Source organism: Somniosus microcephalus, chromosome 1 (genome assembly GCF_052327205.1).
Source record: "Somniosus microcephalus isolate GS21.2 chromosome 1, FLI_Smic_1.0, whole genome shotgun sequence".
Taxonomy (NCBI): Eukaryota; Metazoa; Chordata; class Chondrichthyes; order Squaliformes; family Somniosidae; genus Somniosus; species Somniosus microcephalus.
This window is the reverse complement of record NC_140987.1, coordinates 62432963-62458530: the sequence shown is the minus strand read 5'-3', so window position 1 is coordinate 62458530 and position 25568 is coordinate 62432963. Positions and strand designations below refer to the sequence as shown.

At 44.3% G+C, this 25568-nt stretch overlaps 1 protein-coding gene across 1 annotated transcript in view; it reads left to right on the top strand.

The window, feature by feature from the left end:
* pde8b (phosphodiesterase 8B) overlaps positions 1 to 25568 on the top strand; it is a 440027-nt gene that overhangs the window by 327624 nt on the left and 86835 nt on the right. The window contains exons 9-12 of the mRNA XM_085982537.1: positions 2049 to 2137; positions 4904 to 4958; positions 23715 to 23766; positions 25222 to 25299. Coding sequence (XP_085838663.1) covers positions 2049 to 2137; positions 4904 to 4958; positions 23715 to 23766; positions 25222 to 25299 — 274 coding nt within the window. The remainder of the gene's footprint in view (positions 1 to 2048; positions 2138 to 4903; positions 4959 to 23714; positions 23767 to 25221; positions 25300 to 25568) is intronic.

Genomic DNA, 25568 nt, shown 5'->3' with positions numbered 1-25568 from the left:
AGATGGAGAGAAAAAAGGAAAGAGTAAGAAAAAGTTAATTGAAGACAAAGAAGTGAAGCAAAATAAAGATAGCTGGGTTACCACAAAACGAGTGTGATTTTTCATGATTTCTACAATAATTTCTGTTTCTTTTGCCAAGTGTACGGTGACCAATCCATAATTTCGCTCTAATATTTACTTTCTGGCAGTGATTTTTGGGTTGTTGACTTATTGCAAATCTCTCAGGGTTGCCAGAGAAGTTCATTTCTGCATTACTAATGCTATTTTCTTTAATAATCTTGTGTGGTGGAAATTATGATGAACTTGTATAAAACACTGGTTCGGCCCCAACTGGAGTACTGTGTCCAATTCTGGGCACCACGCTTTAGGAAGGATGTGAGGCCTTAGAGAAGGTGCAGAAAAGATTTACAAGAATTATTCCAGGAATGAGGGACTTCAGTTACGTTGATAGACTGTAGAAGTTGGGGTTGTTCTCCTTGGAGCAGAGAAGATTGAGAGGAGATTTGATAGAGGTGATCAAAATCATGAGGGGTTTGGACAGAGTAGATGGAGAGAAACTGTTCCCATTGGCAGAAGGGTCAAGAACCAGAGGACACAGAGTTAAGGTGATTGGCAAAAGAACCAAAGGCGACGTAAGAAAAAGCTTTTTTACGCAGCGAGTGGTTAAGATCTGGAATGCACTTCCTGAAAGGGTGGTGGAGGCAGACTCAATGTTATCTTTCAAAGGGGAGTTGGATAAGTATCTGAAGGAAAAAAATTTTGCCGGGCTACGGGAAAAGGGCGGGGGAGTGGGACCAGCTGAGGTGCTCTTGTAGAGAGCTGGCATGGGCTCAACGGGCCAAATGGCCTTCTTCCATGCTGTAACCATTCTATGATTCCATTCTATGATTCTAAACAGCAGGAGTGGAAAAAATAATTCCTTACGCAACTGTATCACCAAGCTTTTAGAACTGAAGGGGCTTGACAGGGTAGATGCAGGGAGGATGTTTCCCCTGGCTGGGGAGTCTAGAACTAGGGGTCACAGTCTCAGAATAAGGGGTCGGCCATTTAGGACTGAGATGAGGAGAAATTTCTTCACTCAAAAGGTTGTGAAGCTTTGGAATTCTCCACCCCAGCGTGCTGTGGAGGCTCAGTCGTTCAAGTATATTCAAGACAGAGATAGATAAATTTTTGGATACTAAGAGAACCAAGGGAGATGGGGATAGTGCGGGAAGGTGGAGTTGAGATAGAAGATCAGCTATGACCTTATTAAATGGCGGAGCAGGCTCAAAAAATCGAATGGGCTACTCCTCCTATTTCTCAGGTTCTTATGAAATGTCTCTAATTTGCATAATTACAATAGACTTTCAGTTTATTCGTACTGTTATGAATTCCTTTATGTTAAAATCAAAACTGGGCAACTGCACACAAATTTCATGCTTGAAACTCTGTTTCTTCAATCTAACCTTGAACTACATCTATCTTTCTTAATATCTTCTAAAAGTTTTCAGAGTGGCAATCATACTCTACATTTCATATACCGCACATCGCTCTTCAAGCTGTCAGAAGTATAAATAAAAGGAGATAGAAAGGTATACTTCTCTTGTTTTTTTTTTGTTTTGTAATACTTCTTTTGTTTCTGACTTTGAGATGGAAAATTTCAAGCACCTTGCAATCTGTAAACTTACCCCACTAACCAACAATTGAACTCTGATTGACCTCCGGATTTATTTAGACCACTTCCCCATAGGGAGTACTTGAGCAGTGGCCTGAATGGGATAGGTCAGATTAACAGCCAAACATCACAACCATGGTCTTGGATTCCAAACTCCCCATAAGAAGCTACTATTAAAAGAATGTTTCAACTGGTACAATGAGGTGCTGAATATACTAAAGAGTTTGCACATCTCTGTGTGGTATCCTTTTTGTGACAGTTGTGGGAAACCCATATAAAAAGGTGTATATAGCATGACATTCTAAAATTGGCAAATAATCCATGATGTCTTTTACAGATAAAATTATGGCGAGATGTTCCAAAATTGACAATTAGTCCATGATGTCTTTTACAGGAATGGCAAGGAATTTACTATGCAAGGCAGAAAGCAGGAGGCAGTGTACAGCAAGATGTAACAATAACACCTGTGATAGGCCAGGGAGGGTAAGTATCACTATTTACAACTCGGAAAACAGACATCACCTAGAGAAACAAAAAGAAACAGCAGCTTCCGGATGTCATGTCGCCTGGCATGTACAGGAGCAGAGGGCAAAAATGTTCTATTTTTAGCTATCAATGTTCCAATTCTATAACAATATGAACTCTTGTAGAATTACTGATAAACTTAAAGAGACTTGATACCAAGCCTGGGGCTGCTTTTCCTTTCATCTAATGGTTAATTTTTAATCTAATAAAATCTCATAAAAACTGTGATAGAATATTAACCTCTTTCTTCAGTAAGCTTTAATCTTGTGCCAGGGACACTGCACTGAGAAATATAGTAAGTGTAATAAGGAAGGAAGAATAAGGGTCATTGTATTGAACGCCACTTAGAATTTTCACAGTAGAACTGAAGTAATTAATCTTGCGGCAATATTCAGAATTGTGTTTTGTCTTCATTCAATGCTGTAGTAATCTAATCTTGTGATCAATACCAGTGATTGAGTATGACACTTTCAATTTTCCTCTATTAAGTGTGAAACAGATTAAAAGCCCATATAAATCCTTGGAGCTGGGTTTATTTGTCAGAGTGGCGTGCATCGCACTGGTTTAAATGCATAAGAAAACGATTGTTACTCTTAATGAATGACACTTGAGAGGTCTCATTACTGGCGGTTCAAAGTTCATCTGAAAGGTATCCATGTGCCAAAGTTTTTAATAGGACTAGTTGATCTCCCATGGCATTGCACGTGGTGGGGGTTGGGGGTGGAGATTTTGACTTAGTGCGATACTGTAAAACGGGCTATAATGAATTGGCAGCCCGTTTTACATCTCCCCTGATTTTTATTTCCATTGACTTCAGCATGCTAGTTGCCCGCCCGTGCCTGTTATTGGGGCCCATAGCCTTTGCTGTGTCCAGTGCACTCAGCCGTTTCTTGATATCACATGGAGTGAATCAAATTGGCTAAAGACTGACATCTGTGATGATGGGGACCTCAGGAGGAGGCTTACAAAGATCACCTACTTGGCACCTCTGGCTGAAGACAGTTGCAAATGCTTTATTCTTGTCTTTTGCACTCACTTGCTGGGCTCCGCCATCATTGAGGATGAGGATGTTCATGGAGCCCCCTGCTCCCATTAGTTGCTTAATTGTCCACCACCATTCGCGACTGGATGTGACAACACTGCAGAGCTTTGACCTGATCTGCTGGTTGTGGGATCGCTTAGCTCTGTCTACAGCATGCTGCTTCCGCTGTTTAGCATGCATGTAGTGCTGTGTTGTAGCATCACCAGGTTGGAACCTCATTTTCAGGTACGCCTGGTGCTGCTCCCAGCATGCCCTTCTACAGTCCTCATTGAACCAGGGTTGGTTATCTAAACTTATGAAGGAAAGTAAGCAAATGTACATTATTTCAACTCTTTCCATAATTTTCATTTTCTCTGTTGCAAACTCCTACTAGTTAAAAGCTGGAGAAATGAACTGACAGTTTGAACTGGACCAGTAATTAGGTGTTGCGCTGGTGGCACAGTATAGGGCAGAATTCCCAATCAGCAAGTGAGTTAACGGCTGTGTAAAAATAGTGCAGGCGGAACTGTAGTGTGAGCACATTACACCATGGTACACAAACTTCGCTGATTGGAAGTTCAGCCATTATATAGTTTAACACAATTATAAAATTCCAACTATAACTGCTAAAGTGTTCACAAACACATTTCATGTGCCTGGAGAAAGTATAGTCTCAAAATTACACTCCACAATACAGGAAACTCTTTGGTATCCGGCACCGACGGGACCGGCGTGTTGCCGGTTGATCAAAAATTCTGGATGATGGAGAGGGTTATCTACCGAGGCTATTTTTAACAAAGAAAAATAAAAAAAATCAAGAAATGTGCAGTATACAGTAATTGGGTACTCACCTACAGAATGTTGTGTTAAATGGATGGTGGAAGATGCTTGATTAAGTACAGTACTGCCAGTTGAGGGTAATGCAATGCAATGACTACCAGCAGCGTGGGAGATACGCAGTACCCCTGTAAAATGGCGGATCAGAAGAGACTACCGGCAGCGCGGGAGAGTCAGACTCCTGGTATTGAGGTGTTCCAACTTCCGACAGTGCCAAGAAGCCGAGTAGTGGCAGTTTGGAGAACTACCCCCACTGACTAACTCGGCCACCGCGGGAGACTCGGACTCGGACTCGGCAACATTGCCGGTTATTGAGGTGTTGTTTTCGGAGTGAGAATTTTGCTGGTTAATAGAGAATTCCAGATATTTAGGTGCCGTTTAAACGAGAGTTTCCTGTATTTGCGCGCAAATGCTAACAGGCATTAAGCCAAGAACCGCCATTTAAATAGTGGATAAAGCAAGTTCATATAAGCGCATTAAGTTTTCCAAAGATTTTTCATTGTTTTGTTCATAATACAAAGAATGGGTTGATAGAGGCATAATGGCACACAGTAAGTTGGGGCATAATGTGTTATACCATGACAGGAGAAGATCACTAAATGCTGTTGATTTGCCCTCTCATCTCATAACGGTGACTACAGAGACCGAGGAATAAATAGAAGGATACAAAACCCTGACAATGTGATTGGTGAGGTGGGGAATCCCATATTCTAGGTTTTGCTCCCTCACCGAATCATTAGAGAATGTCTTAATCATTGGTGTTTAGTCAGCTGAAGAAGCCCCATTACCGGCTCCCTGTCAAATGCTTGTCAATGTTTCATCTGATCCGCTCAGGAGTGTGACTGTACTTTTTCTACTATCAATAGGAAAATTAGGCACTTTGTGTCCATTAAGAAATTGTGCAGTGACAACAATAAGCAGGTAAGATATTTAACTGCTACTTTTGTCATTTTTTTCCACTCAAGGGCTCTTTTTAATGTATGACAGCGGTTGTAGCCTTTAACGTGCCGATGAAAGTCATCACAGACTGTAATGAGGTTCTGTTGCTGTTTGCTAACAATAGTTGCAATTTCCATTTTAGTAGACTTAAAATTGCTGGTATATCTCTTTATAATTAGGTAGCTTTAATTGAGGTTTAAATAGTGAAACAATATTAAGCTCACATTCTCGTCTTACCTAATTACTGCTGTCCCTGCTGAAGCTGTTGCAGTCACTCTTCAATTTCTAAGCAATTAGCTTTAACTGAAGTTTCACCCATGCAACTCTCCATTATGCTCACTTGACTCCACACTTGTAATCATTGTAAAATCCTGCTGCTGTGAATCTTATTGTCCATTTGGATCTCTGTGAAATGTACCCTCTTCATCTTCCTGAAGCAATGCAAAAGACCGGCAGGATTTGGGGTAAGGGGGCACGAGGGGTAGCAGAAGGATTAGCAGCCGGTTTAAAGCTCCTATTCTTGGGAGACCTGCTCCTAAAACTTATTGGCCCAGAACTTGGTGTCGGGGGCTTGCCGCGCGTGCAAGCCCCCGATGTGTACTTACCCGGCGCGCCGACAGCTGAAGCCTGGGCCTGCTTGGAATTCCTGTCACTGGCCCGGTTCAGCTGTCGGCGCGCTGTGCTTGCCTGATCCAGCGGCGTAGTTAGTTCGATGTGCTGGCTGGGATCAGGTGAGCACTGGGCAGCAAATCAGGGGAGGGAAAACTTCATTCATGAGTTTGATAGTAAGAACTGTCAAACTCATGAAAACTATGGGCGCCCAAAACACTACTTAAACTTTAAATAAAATTTTTAAAAACATCCCACTAATTAAATGAACTATAAATAACTTTAAAAAACTATTTTAAACAATTATTCAAATTTAAAAAAAAAATAATTTAAAAAAAAAATCAGGTCTAAAAATACACTTACTTTACTGTAAAGTCCTTAAAAACAATAAAGCTGTGGAAATTTTTTTATAATTTTAAATAATAGACCACTTACCTTAAAGAATCAAGTCCTTACGTCTCCTTTTTACATTTCTAAAAAGTTGAGGCCCTTACACACGGGCAAACCTGTAAAAAAGGAAGTTCAACGCGTGCGCGCAGAGTCCTGCACGCACGCGTTGGACCTCTGAACCCCTTGGAGGAAATGCCAGTTTCCCGCGCATGCGCTGTGCATGCTGAAATCCGGCACTTCCAACGGGCCCACGCGTGAGTACCCCGTCCGTACTCACTCGTTGGGACCGGAATTACTGGGCCAAGGTTTTTTTTTCTTCCAATCAATTTTCTCTGTTAATTTTTTTCCCCACCCTCCTATCCTTAAGGCATTAATTCATCAATGGTGTTTGATTCCACAGATGCCAGCACTGCGACCTCACCCAAGTGAACTTCCACGAGAGGTCATTAGAGTGGGAACCCTGACTGAATTTTTTCCCCCTCTCCCTAACCCAGGAGTGCTGGGACCAATTACAGCACTTCTACAACTGCTTGGCTACGATCAGCCAATTCAAGCACAGATTGGGGATCGAAAGAGTTGCAATTCTGATCAAACTTGACAAGGCCAATTTATCTCCTTAAAATAAATACGTTAACTACTCTGTTAAAATAATGCTCGCAGGAATTTGACATAACCCTGTTATAAGAGCACTACAAAGGACTGGATGGGATTGGATGGGATGCATCCTAGGATGCTGAGGGAAGTAAAGGTGGTAGTTGCGGAGGTACTGCCCATAATCTTCCAATCCGCCTTGGATACGGGGCTGGTGCCAGAGGACTGGAGAATTGCAAATGTTACACCCTTGTTCAAAAAAGGGTGTAAGGATAAACCCAGCAACTACAGGCCAGTCAGTTTAACTTCGGTAGTGGGGAAGCTTTTAGAGACGATAATCAGGGACAAAATTAACAGTCACTTGGACAAGTATGAATTAATTAAGGAAAGCCAGCACGGATTTGTTAAAGGCAAATCGTGTTTAACTAACTTGATTGAGTTTTTTGATGAGGTAACAGAGAGGGTTGATGTGGTGTACATGGACTTCCAAAAGGCGTTTGATAAAGTGCCACATAATAGGCTTGCCAGCAAAGTTGAAGCCCATGGAATAAAAGGGACAGTGGCAGCATGGATACAGAATTGGCTAAGTGACAGGAAACAAACAGTAGTGGTGAACGGTTGTTTTTCGGACTGGAGGAAGGTATACAGTGGTGTTCCCTAGGGGTTGGTTCTAGGACCACTGCTTTTCTTGATATAAAATAATGACTTAGACTTGGGTGTACAGGACACAATTTCTAAATTTGCAGATGACACAAAACTTGGAAGTATAGTGAACAGTGAGGAGGATAGTGATAGACTTCAGGAAGACATAGACAGGCTGGTGGAATGGGCGGACACGTGGCAGATGAAATTTAATACAGAAAAGTGCGAAGCGATACATTTTGGTGGGAAGAACGAGGAGAGTCAATATAAACTAAAGGGTACAACCCTAAAGAGGGTACATGAACAGAGACCTGGGTGTACAAATCGTTGAAGGTGGCAGGGCAGGTTGAGAAAGCTTCATAAATAGAGGCATAGGGGGAAAAATTCGGTATTGGCCATTTTGGGGCGCTAATATTGGCCGGGCGCAAATTTTTAGCGCCCAGCGCTAATTATCGCCTCCAACTGCAAAATTCACCTTTATCGCCCCTGGAGGTGATTTGAACGCTAAATCAGATGCTACACACCTCTCTTAAGGAGCAATCATCAGGGAACGAGGCGCTACCTCAGAATGCTACCGAAGCTCAGGTGATGCCAGTTACCATGGAAGCCAGACACACTGGCACCATCCAGTTCTTAAAGGGGAGGGGCCATCTTGCTGGCCAGCCACACCCTGCTCATTGCAGCCTTGAATCTTGGCCTGGAGAGACCTCAAAAGCAATTGTGTTTGAAGCACTAATGGATAGGCCCAGGGAAAGAGCTCGGCACTTAGGAACCTCAAAAGTGGTGCTGAGGGCCAAAACTCTTCAGGACAGCATTAAAACCCAAAACTTTTGCCGACAAGAAAGGCAGGAAGCGCCCGCCTTTAAATAGCGCTCCCCCAGCCCCTTCCCGACTTGAAAACGTTCCCCTGTACCTGTCATTCCTAGCGGCAGGCGATAAGGCAGGGGGCGCAACTCAATATCCGGTCCAGGGCATTGCACGCTTGACTGACGTCACAATCTGCGGGCGCAGGAGATCGTGGTGGTAGTGTTTAGTGCCGCCGCAAAATGACTGGTCAATTTCACGAGCTGTGCTCGGGCGCTAAGTTCCTAGCGCCCCGTTAGCGCCCCCCGGAGGCGCTACCCAACCGAATTTTCCCCCCATAGAGTACAAAAGCAAGGAAGTTATGATGAACCTTTATAAAACACTGGTACGGCCTCAGCTGGAGTATTGTGTCCAATTCTGGGCACCGCACTTTAGGAAGGATGTGAAGGCCTTAGAGTGGGTGCAGAAAAGATTTACGAGAATGGTTCCAGGGATGAGGGACTTCAGTTATGTGGATAGACTGGAGAAGCTGGTGTTGTTCTCCTTTAGAGCAGAGAAGGTTGAGAGGGGATTTGATAGAGGTGCTTAAGATCATGAGGGTCTAGACAGAGTAGATAGCGAGAAACTGTTCCCACTGGTGGAAGGGTCGAGAACCAGGGGACACAGAGTTAAGGTGATTAGCAGAAGAACCAAAGGCGACATGAGAAAAAACTTTTTTATGCAATGAGTGGTTAGGATCTGGAATGCACTGCCTGAAAGGGTGGTGGAGGCAGATTCAATTGTGGCTTTCAAAAGGGAATTGAATAAGTACCTGAAAGAAAAAAATTTGCAGGTGTCCTTGTGCACCAGTCGCTGAAGGTAAGCATGCAGGTGCAGCAGGCAGTTAAGAAGGCAAATGATATGTTGGCCTTCATAGCGAGAGGATTCGAGTACAGGAGCAAGGATGTCTTGCTGCAGTTGTACAGGGCCTTGGTGAGACCACACCTTGAGTATTGTGTGCAGTTTTGGTCGCCTTATCTGAGGAAGGATGTTCTTGCCATGGAGAGAGTGCAGCGAAGGTTCACCAGACTGATAACCTGGGATGGCAGGAATGACGTATGAGGAGAGATCGGGTCGATTAGGCTTATATTCACTAGAGTTTAGAAAAATGAGAGGGGATCTCATTGAAACTTATAAAATTCTAACACGACTAGACAGACTAGATGCAGGAAGAATGTTCCCGATGACGGGGGGTCACAGTCTAAGGAAATGGGGTAAGCCATTTAGGACTGAGATGAGGAGGAATTTCTTCACCCAGAGAGTGGTGAACCTGTGGAATTCTCTACCACAGAAGGCAGTTGAGGCAAATTCATTAAATATATTCAAAAAGGAGTTAAATATATTTCTTAAGGCTAAAGGGATATGGGGAGAAAGCAGGGACAGGGTACTGAATTTGAATGATCAGCCATGATCTCATTAAATGGTGGAACAGGCTCGAGGGGCCAAATGGCCTACTCCTGCTCCTATCTTCTATGCTACGGAGAAAGGGCGGGAGAGTGGGACTAGCTGAAGTGCTCTTGCTGAGAGTCGGCACAGGCTCGATGGGCCTAATGGCCTCCTTCTGTGCTGTAACCATTCTATGATTCTAAATAATGCAGAAGGAATTTCAAGCCCTTTGTTATCTGACCCCGCCGCCCCCCCCCCCCCGCCCACCCATTTACTTTTCCAGTGAAGTTGAGCTGATTATTTGTACAATTACCTGCCAGCTTGAGTGTGAAACTTGTGATGTTCTCACATTTTTGTTGGCTGAGACACGTTCTGAAGAGGAACAGTTCATGACTAGCCACGGCCTATTGACTTTATGTGAATTATACTGATGTTAAAATGTGAATACCGGCTGTTGGGCAAGTTCATTACTAATCTCTACTAACATATATAAAACTAAGCAGATCTCATTAGTTCTACATCCAGTGTATTTCATAGGCAGGATTTCTTGATGCGCTCACAGCTTATATTTGTTCTTGTAAACTGTTTTTGTCTGATCAGAGGCAGTTCAGCTTTTGAATCTTTGGGTTGACTGTTCACAAGCAGAGTATGCAATCTTTTATTGAATCCATCACACTGTAACTTAAATACTGGTCAGATTAAACAGTGACATGCCACAAGCCTGAGACATACCTGAGGGCCTCTGGATGACATTGTAAACAGCATGAGTGGTGTACACAGTCAGCTGAATCGTGAGAATGTTACAGCCTTGAACCCATTTTTGAATATTGTTCAAATAATGTGTACTGTTTATTATTGTTTGCCTTTGAACATTTTTTGGAGTTTTTTCTGAAGCTTGACATGCTGACGAATAAGTGTTTGGTTCTTTGCTGACTCTGTGTCACCATTTGCAGACTGCAGTTCTTCAGCACCTGGCCCTGAGGAGTTTTATTCTCCTCTGATTGAATTTGAACATTCAAGGCTGTGGAGGTTCAAAGGGGGTCGAATTTAACTTTTGGGTGCTGGCCGGCCCCAGCGATTTTGAGGCCCCGGCCTGGTTTAATTTTGGCCGGCGAGCTGCGGGGCACCAAACAGGCATCCCAATGCAGCTCGCCAGATGGAGGCTTCAGGCTAGGGCGGCCGCCAGCAAGGCAGGTTGTGATGGGTGGGCCGTGATCGCGGAGGGTTGGGGTTAGAACAGAAGAACAGAAGAAATAAGAAATAGGAGCAGGTGTAGGCCATTTGGCCCCTCAAGCCTGCTCGACCATTTAATGAGATCATGGCTGATATGATCTTGGGCTCCATTTCCCTGCCCGCTCCCCATAACCCTTGACTCCCTTATTGTTCAAAAATCTGTCTATCTCCACCTTAAATATATTCAATGACCCAGCCTCCACAGCTCTCTGGGGCCGAAAATTCCACAGATTTACAACCCTCTGAGAGAAGAAATTCCTCCTCATCTCAGTTTTAAATGGGCGACCCCTTATTCTGAAACTATGCCCCCTAGTTCTAGATTCCCCCATGAGGGGAAGCATCTTCCCTGCATCTACCCTGTCAAACCCCCTCAGAATCATATGTTTCAATAAGATCACCTCTCATTCTTCTAAACTCCAATGAGTATAGGCCCAACCTTTCTTCATAAGTCAACCCCTTCATCTGAGGAATCAACCTCATGAACCTTCTCTGAACTGCCTCCAATGCAAGTATATCCCTCCTTAAATAAGGAGACCAAAACTGTACGCAGTACTCAAGGTGTGGTCTCACCAATACCCTGTACAGTTGTAGCAGGACTTCCCTACTTTTATATTCCAACCCCCTTGAAATAAAGGCCAATATTCCATTTGCCTTTTTGATTACTTGCTGTACATGCATGCTAACTTTTTGTGTTTCATACACAAGGACTCCCAGGTCCCTCTGTACTGCAGCATTTTGTAATCTCTCTCTATTTAAATAATAATTTGCCTTTTTATTTTTCTTACCAAAGTGGATAACCTCACACTTTCCCACATTATACTCCATCTGCCAAATGTTTGCCCTCTCTCTTAGCCTGTCTATATCCCTTTGCAGATTCTTTGTGTCCTCTTCGCAACTTGCTTTCCCGCCTATCTTTGCATCATCAGCAAATTTGGCTACATTACACTCGGTCCCTTCATCCAAGTCATTAATATAGATTGTAAATAGTTGAGGCCCCAGCGCTGATCCCTGTGGCACCCCACTAGTTACCGTTTGCCAACCGGAAAATTAGCCATTTTTCCCGACTCTCTGTTTTCTGTTAGTTAGCCAATCCTCTATCCATGTTAATACATTACCCCCAACCCCGTGAGCTCTTATCTTGTGCAATAACATTTTGTGTGGTACCTTATTGAATGTCTTCTAGAAATCCAAATACACCACATCCACTGGTTCCCCTTTATTCACCCTGCTCGTTACATTCTCAAAGAACTCTAGCAAATTTGTCAAACCTGATTTCCCTTTCATAAAACCATGCTGACTCTGCTTGACTGTATTATGATTTTCTAAATGTCCAGCTACTGCTTCCTTAATAATGGACTCCAGCATTTTTCCAATGACAGATGTTCGGTTAACTGATCTATAGTTTCCTGCTTTCTGTCTCCTTCCCTTCTTAAATAGGGGCTTTCCAATCCGCTAGGACCTCTCCAGAATCCAGGGAATTTTGGTAGATTGTACCCAATGCATCCACTATTTCTGCAGCCACTTCTTTTAAGACCCTAGGATGCAGGCCATCAGGTTCAGGGGACTTGTCCACCTTTAGTCTATTATTTTACCGAGTACTTTTTCTTTAGTGATAGTGATTGTTTTAAGTTCCCCCCTCCCTATAGCCCCTTGATTATGTATTATTGGGATGGTTTTAGAGTCTTCTACCACGAAGACTGATACAAAATATTTGTTCAAAGTCTCTGCCATTTCACTGCTCCCCATTATTAATTCCCCAGTCTCATCCTCTAAGGGACAATGTTTACTTTAGCTACTCTCTTCCTTTTTATGTACCTGTAGAAGCTCTTACTATCTGTTTTAATATTTCTTGCTAGTTTACTCTTGACATAAGAAAACTACTAGGCACTTGGTCTAAGCGTTAAACAAAGCTTTAATCAACTGTTTTACTGGAGGTCTAGTTGTGTCCTTCACTAGTTCCTGTTAAGAATGTCCTGCGCAAGCTGGGCCCGTGCCCGAGTATTTATACTCTCCCTGGACAGCACCACTCGCAGGCTGCTCAGTATTATTTCATAAGTCTTTCTTTCATGAATGACTGATTCATGTCAACTCTCATAATCCATCTTCTCTCTGTTATTTTTTTAGTCATCCTTTGCTAGTTTTTAAAAATTTCCCAATCCTCTGGCCTCCCACTAATCTTGGCAACATTGTATGCCTTTGTTTTCAATTTGATACCATCCTTTACTTCCTTAGTTAGCCATCGATGGTCTCCCTTCTCATAAAGTCTTTCCTTCTCACTGGAATACATTTTTGTTGAGAGTTATGAAATATCTCCTTAAATGTCTGCCATTGCTTATCAACCATCTTACCCTTTAATCTATTTTCCTAGTCCACTTTAGCCAACTCTGCCTTCATACCTTTGTAATTGCTTTTATTTAAGATCAGGACACTGGTTTGAGACCCATCTTTCTTGCCCTCCAATTGAATTTGAAATTGAACCATGCTATGATCACTCTTTCCTAGAGGATCCTTTACTATGAGATCATTGATTAATCCTGTCTCATTACACAGTACCAGATCTAAGATAGGCTGCTCCCTGGTTGGTTTCACAGCATATTGTTCTAGGAAACCATCCCAGATACACTCTATGAACTCTTCCTCGAGGCCACCTTGGCCAATTTGATTTGTCTAATCAATATGAAGATTAAAATTGCCCATGATTATTGCTGTACCTTTCTTACAAGCCTCCACTATTTCTTGATTTATACTCTGTCCAACAGTGTAGCTACTGTTAGGGGGCCTGTAGACTACGCCCACCAGTGACTTCTTTCCCTCATTATTTCTTATCTCCACCCAAACTGATTCTACATCTTGCTCTTCTGAGCCAATATCATTTCTCACTACTGCACTGATCTCATCCTTTATTAACAGAGCTACCCACCTCCTTTCCCTTTCTGTCTATCTTTCTGAAATGTCAAATATCCCTGAATATTCAGTTCCCAGCCTTGGTCAGCTTGCAACCACGTCTCTGTAATGGCTATCAGATCATACCCATTTATATCTATTTGTGCCATCAACTCATCTATCTTGTTACGAATGCTGCATGCATTCAGATAAAGAGCTTTTAATTTTGTCTTTCTACTATTTTTCCGTGCTTTGATCCCACTTTCTGATGCACTCTTATTTTTATACGTTCTGTCCCTTCCTCACACTCTGGTTACCATTACCCCCATCGCTACCCTGCTCTATTGCCTTTTCCTTTCTCTTTGACTTTTTACATTCACGCTCACCTGAACCCTCTCCCCCCCCACCCCCAACTATTTAGTTTAAAGCCCTATCTACAGCCCTAGTTATTTGATTCGCCAGGACACTAGTCCCAGCATGGTTCAAGTGAAGCCCGTCCCAACAGAACAACTCCCTCTTACCCCAGTACTGGTGCCAGTGCCCCATGAATCGAAACCCATTTCTCCCACACCAGTCTTTGAGCCACACATTCATCTCTCTGATCTTATTTACCCTATGCAAATTTGCTTGTGGCTCAGGTAGTAATCCAGAGATTATTACCTTTGTGGTTCTGCTTTTTAATTTAGCCCCTAGCTGCTCATACTCCCTCAGCAGAACCTCTTTCTCTGTTCTACCTATGTCTACCACGACAATTGGATCTTTTCCCTCCCACTCCAAGTTCCTCTCCAGCCCAGAGGAGACGTCCTTAACTCTGGCACCAGGCAGGCAACACAGCCTTCGGGACTCACGCTCTCGGCTGCAGAGAACAGTATCTACCCCCCTAACTATGCTGCCCCCTACCACTATTACATTTCTTTTTACTCCCCCAACTTGAATGGCCCCCTGTACCACAGTGCTGTGGTCAGTTTGCTCATCCTCCCTGCAGTTACGGGATAATAGCAGCCCAGATTATTTTGTAGGCCCCGGAGGAGCACTCCTGGTCTCCAGAGCCCACAAAAACAATTTGACGCTTACCTTTAGCGGGCCTCTTGGGTTTCATCGCCTGAACTGCAAAAAAAAAAAAATCTAATACCGTTGAAACAGCCGAGATGAAAAGAAAAACTGTGAATCCTGGAAATCTGAAATTTAAACAGAAAATGCTAGAAATGCACAGTAGGTCAGGCAGCACCTGAAACAGAGAGATAAGTTAAATATTTCTGATGGCAGCTCCCACATGAAACATTAACCTATCTTTCTTTTTAGGGCGCTGATTGACCTGTTGGAGATTTGCACCATTTTCAGTTTTTGCCCCTTTATATAGCTGCTTATATAGCTACATTATTTCATTTTTTTTCCTCAATAAAGTGTACTTTATCAGGATGTACTTCTTCTGCTAGTGTCTGTTCCAAGAGTAATCTTTTAATATGCAACAAAGTCTTGAGCTATATGCTGTTTACCCAAACACAATAACACTTGATTAGGTTTTAAGTGATAAAATATATTGCTTGTGAATGTTTGAGGCTAATAAAGTCAACCAAGCGCTAAGAAAATGACTGAGACTGTTTTATTTTTTTTGTATGGCTTTCATTACTGGCTACACTTCGGGAATATGTGCTATCACTGCTATGCAAATCATCTTCCAGGAAATAAATTAATCAAAAATTGTTCTTCAAAATTAGTCCCCTTTCTGTTCATGTTTAGTTCTGACAAGATTATGTAAAAATCACAGGAATAGTCAGAGAGAGTTAAGGAAGATCATTCAGCCCATCTTAGCTCATCCTTGTGTGTCAGCCATGGCTCAGTGGGTAGCATCCTCGCCTCTGAGTCAGAAGGTTGTGGGTTCAAGTCCCTCTCCACAGACTTGAGCAAAAAATCCAGGCTGACACTCTAGTGCAGTGCTGAGGGAGTCTTTCAGATGAGACGTTAAACCGAGGCCCCGTCTGCTATCTCAGGTGGACATAAAATATCCTATGGCACTATTTCGAAGAAGAGCAGGAGAGTTCTCCTCAGTGTCCTGGCCAATATTACTGTAACATTCAATCAACATCACTAAAAGCATTTGTAGTGTATGTAACCTGTACTACCTTAAGAGGATACCTTAAGGTGATGGACTACTTTTTGATGGCTCCTGTACATTGTAGTACCGGTGGTGACCACACCGGTATATGAACCCTGCGGAGCAAAGTGTACCCCAGTTCCGCCCTGACCCTCAATCACTAAAGACCTGTTCACTTACTTCTGTAGTCTGTGTCCTGTTATTCAGTATAACTGCATTGTAAACACAGCCTCAACAGTGGCGACGAGTCTGATCGTACCTAACGGCAGTTTTGCATCCAAGGAAGCTTCGTCCTCAGAAACGGTCGTCGAAAAAGGGCATCCGCCCTCAACATCCTGCTGAGTACTGCATCGCACGGGAGGCCATCGGGAACCCGGGTTGGTTTTCTGGCCACGAAGTCCAACATCAGTGATCATCCCTTCTACGACAGCGGTGGGTAAACCCGGTCGAGAGGCACGGGGGGGAAGTTGGCCGAGTTGTCAGTGGGAGAAGGGGAGGGAAAACAACGAAAAGGGCGGAGAACACGACCGCAACCGGTGTCAGGGGCCGGACTGCAATCGGGGCAGAGACGCGCAGCAGCCAGAAAAGCGTTTATGGCCACAAGGACCGCGGGAGCGGCGGGGCAACAAGAGCAGCAGTGCAAGGAAAATAAAGGACCGCTGGGAGGCGTGGACGGCAACAGCGCGGGAATCGCCATCTTGAGTCGGCGGGGGAAGAAGACAAGCGCGGGAAAAGCCACCAAGCGCGGGAAAATCCGCCATCTTAAATAAAAAAAAATTTTTTTTTAAGTCATCATATTAAATAATATCCGAAGGGAAAGGAGAAACTCAGCAAGGATGCCAAAAACGGGTAACATCACTGCTTTTGATAACGATGTGGAAGATTGGGCCACTTATGTGGAACGCATCGAAGTTTACTGTACAACGAATGATGTACTGGATGATAAGAAAGCACTAACCCTATTAAACTCGATGGGTGCGAAGATGTACAGGTTATTAAGGAACCTGGTAACCCCAGACAAACCGGTAGGGAAGGGTTTCACGGATATTGTTACTATCCTGCAAGAGCATTTAAACCCCACGCCGCTGCTGATAGCGGAACGATTTAAATTCTACAAAAGAATTCAACTTAAAGAAGAAAGCAACGCTGAATTCCTAACAGAACTGCGCAAGTTATCAAAGTACTGCCAGTTCGGAACAGGACTAGCAGACGCACTGAGAGATAAGTTTGTGTGTGGGCTCCTAAGGGAAGGAACCCAGAAGCGACTGCTAGAGGAAAAGGATCTTACGCTGGACAAAGCTTTCAGCATTGCAGCATCCCACGAGGCAGCAGCACGGGGCGCTGCAGAGATACAGCAAAGGCCACTGGAATTCAGCACCAATGAAATGGCATTGGGCGCAGTAAAGTGCTATCGTTGTGGAAGGACAACGCATGACCAGAACCAGTGCTGGTTCAAAGACAAAGAATGCAGGCAATGTGGCAAACTTGGTCACATAGCGAGAGTATGCCGGTCAGGAAAGAAGACCAGCAGCAAAAGGTCACCGCAGGAGAAGTACAAAAACGTACACAAGGTGACAGAGAACAGTTCGGATGAACAGAAGACGGATTCAGACTCCAGCAGTAAGGAACTGGGTTGTCTGAAAATACATAATGTGGGTAACACAGCAGACCACCAAACTATCTGGGTCATGCTCCGGATAGCAGGAGTCCAAGTGAAGACGGAATTGGACACAGGGTCGGCATTAACGGTCATGAATAAGCAAGATTACAAAAGGTTATTCTCGCACATTCCCCTGAGGGATACGGAGATTGTATTGAAAACATACACGGGGCAAATAGTATACCCCAAAGGAAAGATAAAAGTAAATGTGGTCTACAATGGTAAAGAAAGTCAGGAAATGGACTTGTATGTGTTACCTGATGGAGGTCCGCCACTACTGGGACGGGAATGGATCCGGAGAATAAATGTGGACTGGCATTCCATACAAGCACTGACTGTGGATGCCTGTAAGGAGGACGACGTCAAACCTAAACGACTGTCCAAAATCTTAGATGATGCTAAGGAGGTGTTCCAACAGGGACTTGGAACACTGAAAGGAATTACGGCAACCATCAAGGTTGAAGAACATGCAAACCCATGCGATACGACCTGCTGTGGAAGCAGAGCTGGAAGGGCTAGAACGTTCAGGGGTACTGTCCAAGGTGGACTGGAGTGAATGGGCTACACCCATTGTTCCTGTCATGAAGCGTTCGTTGAGCAACAAGCCGGGGGAACCTGGGAAGGTTCGCATCCGTGGCGATTTCAAGATCACTGTTAATCCAGTTCTTCACACGGTGCAATATCCGCTTCCGCGGATTGAAGATATCTTCGCTTCGCTGTCTGGCGGGAAACACTTCACCAAGATAGACCTGGCGCAGGCGTACCTACAGATGGAAGTTGATGAAGCGTCATGTCAGTATCTCACGATCAACACACATAAGGGCTTATATCGGTATAATAGGCTGGTTTTTGGAGTGGCATCGGCTCCAGCGATTTGGCAAAGGGCCATGGAGCAGGTATTGCAGGGAATCCCAGGCACACAATGCTACCTGGATGACATCCTGATTACAGGAGATAACGATAAGGATCACCTCGCGAATTTGGAGCAGGTGCTCATCAGATTGAAAGGATATGGGCTAAGAGCTAATCGCCAGAAATGCGAGTTCTTTCAAAAGCGAATCTCGTACTGCGGCCACGTCATTGACCAGGAGGGGCTCCATAAGTCACCTGACAAGATCGAAGCTGTTGTCAAAGCTCCAGCACCGGAAAATGTATCCCAGTTGAGGTCGTTCCTCGGGTTGGTTAACTATTACCACAAGTTTCTTCCAAATTTATCCACGGTGTTACACCCGCTAAACACTCTTTTGCAAATGGGAATACCATGGAAGTGGAGCGATGATTGTAAGCGGGCTTTTCAAAAGAGCAAGGCACTGATCACCTCTAAGGAAGTGTTGGCTCACTTTAACCCAACGCTGCCTATTCGTTTAGCTTGTGACGCTTCTCCATATGGTATCGGGGCAGTGCTCTCACATAAGTTTCCAGATGGCTCGGAAAGGCCAGTCGCTTTCGCATCCAGATCATTGACCTCTGCTGAGCACAACTATGCTCAGATAGATAGGGAGGCTCTCAGCCTCGTGTGGGGAGTTAAGAAATTTAACCATTACCTGCAAGGCCAAAAGTTTACGCTGCTGACAGATCACCAGCCGTTGGTTTCCATTTTCAACCCTAAGAAGGGTGTTCCGGTAATGACGGCGCAGAGGCTTCAGAGATGGTCTCTTTTCCTAGGGGCACATCAATATGATATTGAATTCAAAGATACAAAGCAACATGGTAATGCTGATGGGCTGTCGCGCCTGTCACTACCTACAGCGGAAGAGGCACCGGCAGTTGACCCTGTCGAGATATTTCACTCGACCATCATCGAATGCTTACCAGTCACCAATGCGGGTATTGAGAGAGAGACCCGAAATGACCCGACACTGTCTCGGGTCTACGACTTGACAGTGAAGGGATGGCCAGCACATGGCGAACCACTGTTACCAGCATTCTCAGCCAGACGAGAACAGCTGTCCGTATGTCAAGGAACATTGATGTATGGAACAAGGGTGATTATTCCTCCTAAATTAAGGGAGAGAGTTCTAAAAGAATTGCACGAAGGTCATCTGGGGGGAGTCAAGATGAAAAGCCTTGCTAGGGCTTATGTGTGGTGGCCAGGTATCGACAAACAAATAGAGGATCTGACTAAAAGCTGCTCAGGGTGCCAAAAAGTTCAGAACGCACCTCCAATTGCACCGCTGCATCCGTGGGAATGGCCTTCAGCCCCATGGCAACGTGTGCATATCGACTTTGCAGGTCCATTCATGGATTCCATGTTTTTGATAGCAGTAGACGCCATTCTAAATGGCCAGAAGTGATTAAGATGTCGACCACTACCTCTGACAAGACGATTGCAGTTCTAAGAACCATATTTGCAAGGAATGGATTGCCAGAGCAAATATTTTCAGACAACGGACCACAGTTCATGTCAGAAGAATTCCAGAAATTCATGAAAAAGAATGGGGTGAAACACTATACATCTGCCCCATATCATCCGGCTACAAATGGGTTGGCCGAGAGATTTGTACAAACGTTCAAAAAGGCGATAAAGGCCATGAGTGAAGATCATATTCCACTACAACACAAGGTGGACAATTTCCTAATGGCGTATCGAAACGCCACGCATGCAGTGACAAATCAAAGCCCTGCCATAATGTTCTATAACAGAAGGTTGCGGTCCCGGTTGGATTTGTTAAAACCCAATGTGCGACGGGAAGTCGAAAACAAGCAATTCCAGCATGTAAATAAAAAGGCCACTCGTAGTTTTGAATTAGGACAACCAGTGTTGGCCAGGGACTATAGGGATGATAAATGGCAACCTGGGACAATTCGTGCACGACAGGGACCCTTGATGTACACGGTAGACGTTGGAGAGAACGTAACATGCTGACCAACTTGTGGAATCGAGAACAAGGGTCGACCCCATGTCTACGGCAGAGACACCAGTTGAAGAACTTATTGAGCCTGTAGCATCTACCTCAGACTCGAACGTATTGGATGATGTTGAATCCATAGGAGATCAAGTGGATGAGTCACCCCAGCAACGGGAATCAGAGATCCCTGAAAGGCGTTATCCGGGCCGGATCAGGAGGCCTCCTCAGAGACTGAATCTTTGAACAGTTCTTGTGTGTAAATTGTATATATGTTATCCATGTAGTGTATTAATTTGGGGTGTCTACTGTTAAGCTAAAAGGGGAGGAATTGTAGTGTATGTAACCTGTACTACCTTAAGAGGATACCTTAAGGTGATGGACTACTTTTTGATGGCTCCTGTACATTGTAGTACCGGTGGTGACCACACCGGTATATAAACCCTGCGGAGCAAAGTGTACCCCAGTTCCACCCTGACCCTCAATCACTAAAGACCTGTTTACTTACTTCTGTAGTCTGTGTCCTGTTATTCAGTATAACTGCATTGTAAACACAGACTCAACAGCATTATCTGGTCATTATCAGATTGCTGTTTGTGGAACCTTGCTGTGCACAAATTGGCTGCTACTTTACAACAGTGACTACACTTCAAAGCATTCATTCCCTGTAAAGCGCTTTGGGATGTCTGGTGATCGTGAAAGGCGCTATATAAATGCAAGTCTTTCTTTCTCAAGCACCAGAATGACCCGACAGTCCCCCATTACACCATCCACTTGGTTCTTAAATGATTCCAGAGTCTTTACCTTAACTCCTCTAGCTAGAAGTTAATTCCACGTGTTGATCATTCTTCATGTGAAGAAGAATGTCCTGAAACAAGATCTAAATTTGCCTTTTACTAGTTTAAGCCTTGGACTCTTTTTCCTTCCCTTGTAAATTAATTTAAAGTCATTTTCAAGATTTACCTTTTCCATAATTACAATCTTGCATACCTCTATTAAATCACCACTCAGATAACTCCTTTCAAGGCTTAAGAGTTTGATGCTCTCCAGTCTTTCCTCAAAACTCAAACCTTTGACACGGACGATCCTCATGGCTTTTCTCTGCACTGCCTGCAATATTTCAATGTCTCCTTTGTGTCTCGGTGACCAGAACTGGACACCGAGTATTCAAGGTGTCAATCTATCACCTTTTCCCTTGCTGATCTACATTGGTGTTTCTGCTGTTTCTCCAGTGGTTCTGCTGTTTCTCCGGTGGTTCTGCTGTCCTATGCGGAGGTTACAGCAGACGATCAGCAGAACTCCCGTGGAAATTCAAACCTTTTGAATCTAGTTCAGCCTTGCACCAACACTTTTAAATTTCTTCTGTGGACACTTTTTTAAATCTCCTCTGCCTTTTTACATTACCTGGTTTCAGCTGAAGCTTTACATTCTTCTGAAGTTTTAGAAGAGTGTAGTTGTCCCATTTAAAAAAAGACTTACAATATTCACAGCTGCTGAGGGAGTCAGTTATTAGTCCCTGCTTGTCCAAGTGGCTGTTAATTGTCTCCCAGAATAATAGCCCGGAATTTGCGGTCAGCGACGAAGCGACGGCGCTCGCTGCTGACCTCGAAGAAAGCTGCCCACAAAGAGCTAGCGATCTCTGTGGCATGAATTTGAGCTCTCCCGACCTTTGTTTGAATCTGACACCAAATCAAGCAAATCCTAAGCGTCGAGCTTAGGATTCGTTTGTCATCAAGCTAGCTAAGCAGCCAATCACATTGAAGAATTCTGACAGGCAGCAAACCTGGAAGTAAAATGCACATATTCTAATTTACTTTTTACAAATTTTACAGAGAGCAAAATAAAGATTAAGGTAGTAGCTGAAATATCATAAACAAACTTTTTTAAAAATTATATGTAAAACTTGTAATTCTTAATAATATTTATGGAAAAATGTTATATTCCACAGATATAAAATTCGATTTTCAGGCCTAGAACGGTTGTTCAGCAGTCAGTACGCTGTTAAATACCCAGTTACACCTCTTTCAACAAGGTTTAAAGTTTTAGGGGGAGAAATTCAGTAGGTTGCGCCACCCGTTAGCGCCTTAAGAGGGCGCTAAGTGGGTCGCAAGCCAACTGGTGCCCGGGCGTGGCACTGTCCACGCCTCCCGCTAAATTCCACGGGACGTTAGTGGTGGCGCTAACCGTTAGCGCTGCGCCGCTACTGATGGCGTCATCGGTGTGCGCAGCGCCCCACTGACGCCCCGGCCGCGATATTTGGCAGCGCCCCCTGATTTACCGCCAGACGCTATGTCCGACCGGTTCAGGGGGGCCTACCTGCGGCTGGGGAGGCGCAAATTAAAGGAGAGGTGCGGGGTGGCCATTTTTGTTGTTGGCCACCTGCCAGCACCTGCCTGCGCTCCCATCCCCGGCCTCCTGAACCCCTCCCCCCCCCGCGGAGTGCCAGCTGAATTCCAAGAGCCCAGCACTTCTCTTCGGTGCCGGGCTCTTTTGCCTGCACTCCCGATCCTCGGGGGCCCAGCTGGGCCCCAGATCGCACTGCACAAGGCCCCTCCCCTTTAAGAAAGGGAGGAAGGCCTGCAATACCGCAGCGCGATGTGCCGCAGCGTGTGGTGCTGCGGCACATTGCGCCACGGTATGCAGTCACAGTGCCCCAAGAGGGATGCGGGGCACCTCCAGTAGCGCCGCGCTTCCCTTTGGGGCGCTACCACTCAATTTCCGGCGGGCAGCCGCAAATGCTTCCGGGACGCTACTTTTAGCGCCCTGGTGAGGCTGGTGCCCCAAACGGGGCTATACTCAATTTCTCCCCCTTAGGGTTTTTTTTAATAGCGACATTCCATCATAAAAGGGGACGTTTTTGTCCTTATATGTGATTTCAATTGATTGCTGGCTCTGGGGAGTTCCACAGCTCATCGCTGTTTACCAAGAAAGAGGACTTTGCCAAAGCTATGACAAACGAGGAGGTTGCTAGGATACTGGATGAGATTTTAAAAAATAGAGAAAGGAGATACTAGAAAGGCTGGCAGTACTTAAAGTGGATAAGTCACCCGGTCCGAATGGGATGCATCCTAGGTTGCTGAGGGAAGTAAGGGTCGAAATTGCGGAGTACTCTTTCTTGGTAAACACCGATGCAAAATACTCATTTAGTACCTCAGCTATGCCTTCTGCCTCCACTGTGTACTAGTACGAAAGTCCTTTGGTCGCTATTTTAACTGGTAAAATAGAAGACAAAGGGCTTGCATATGAACATGTTAATTATTCATATGCTAATTTGTGATTTCCCCCACTGGTGTACAAGTCATACCTGTGTTTCTCAGTCCCTTACTTTACAATTGGTATTTTAGTAAAAATTCCTTATGTTAAATTGATGGACAAATTATCAACTTCTATTTAAAATATATAAAAATATCTGTGAAGGTGAGATCTATGTACCCGATTTTATAGCATGTGCTGTTTTATAAGTTCTAAAACCTGAATCACGTATATAATGTTCATTTCTTTTACCATGATGTTCATTTCTTTTACCATGGGATGTTGAATGATTGTTTTTCTCCCATTAGATCTACAATGTGCAGAGTGATGACAAATGTACAGAAGAAAATTCTCAATCAGGTGAGATAAATCAAATTTTTTTGGGGTTTAGTAAGTGCTGGTGTTTGGTCACCTCTGATATCTAGGCCCCAATATTGACAGGGGTGAGATGCGTAGGCCGGGCCGTAGACGGCGGGGGGGGGGTGGGCAGAGTTTCAGACGGGAGATCCACATTCTGTGGAGTTTTAACTCCACGGTGTGCGACTTTTCTCTTTAACAGGTTCCCAGCTCAGAAGTCAGCCTGATTGACAAGCTTGGCTTCCAGTTGGGCGGGTAGGACTCTGGAGCAGGCCGCAGGAGCAGGTAGGGAACCTGCAGCTGCTACTGGGATGCCGGGGTGGGGGTGGAGGGGTACGATCCCCAACCCCCGGGGGTTTTGTATGGGGGGGGGCTGATAGTGGGGTGCTTGTGGGGCTGGGGGTGGGGGGGAAGCACTCCTGCTCCTCCTGGCCCACAAGTAGTGCTGTAAAGGCACTTAGCTTCTCCTCAAAGCTGTCCTCGCCTCCCTTCAGCCGGCAAAGCAGGTTAAATCAGAGGCTGCCGGCCTGATTAAAATATTTAAAATGCTAACCCGCCTCCTGGGAGCAGGTTGACTGCCCGCCCCTTGCCCTGCCTCCGTTAAGCCCGGAAGTGGGCAGGGTGGGGTCGGGTTTGAGATTTTAAAAATTTTAACATCTGACCCGACTTCAACACACCCATTTTTTGGGTTTAATTCCCCACCACCTAAATTCCTGAATTTAACCAACTGCGGATTCAGTGTGATGCAGTCCCCCAGACCATGACTAAATCTTAATAGCAAAATACTGCGGATGCTGGAAATCTGAAATAACAACAGAAAATGCTGGAAATACTCAGCAGGCCAGGCAGCTGCTTAATATCTGTTACATCTCCAGCTTTTTCCAGTTCTGATGAAGGGTCCCAGACCTGAAACGTTAACTCTGTTTCTCTCTCCACGGATGCTGCCTGGCCTGCTGAGTATTTCCAGCATTTTCTGTTGTTATTTCATGACTAAATCTTTTCTGGGAATTTATCAATTAGCACCTTTTCCTATATTTTCCCCTAAGGCTTACTTTTCCCGTATATATCCAAAAGTGTAAGAAAGAAAGGAATAGAATCAATCATATTTAAGCAAAGAGTATCTGGGATTAAATCTTATTTTAAATTAATTCAGAGAATATCAAGAACTTTTATTTGTAAACATAGTCATTAAACCCCGATATATTTTAAATGCACTATTTGCTATTTAGTGCTTTTCATTTCCCCAGTTGTCAGCAGAGAACACATACCACTACAATACGCAATCATTTAAAGTTTGAAAATATTACATTTTACCCTCATTAAGTTGATATAGCCAGTTTACATTTTGCGTACAATCCACCATCTTCTGTAACCTCTGGACTATAACAGACAGGAGCGTCTGTTGTAACCCAGAAAGAAGAAAATCTATATCACTATCACCATTTTCTTTCTTCACAGATTCACAGTCATTGAGATATAAGGATAGACGGAAAGGCTCCATTGATGTCAGATCAATAGCATCAAAAAGAAGTGATGGTAAGAATACTTTTATACAGTTTTTACTGGGCCAGAATTTGCCCTCAAAATAACAATGAGGCTAATGGCGCTCGCCGTTATTTATACGTAAATGGTACAGCAACTTCAGGCACGGGGCAGATGTGTAGTTAAATGGCAATATCCAAAAGTTGCTGTCCGAGTCATGCTGCTCCACCGTTAGCTTCACGAAAACAGCATTTCGCTGTCTGCCTCACCATTGAAAAGCATTGAATGGCACGAAGTTGCTGTATTTGCGCAATAGATACGTA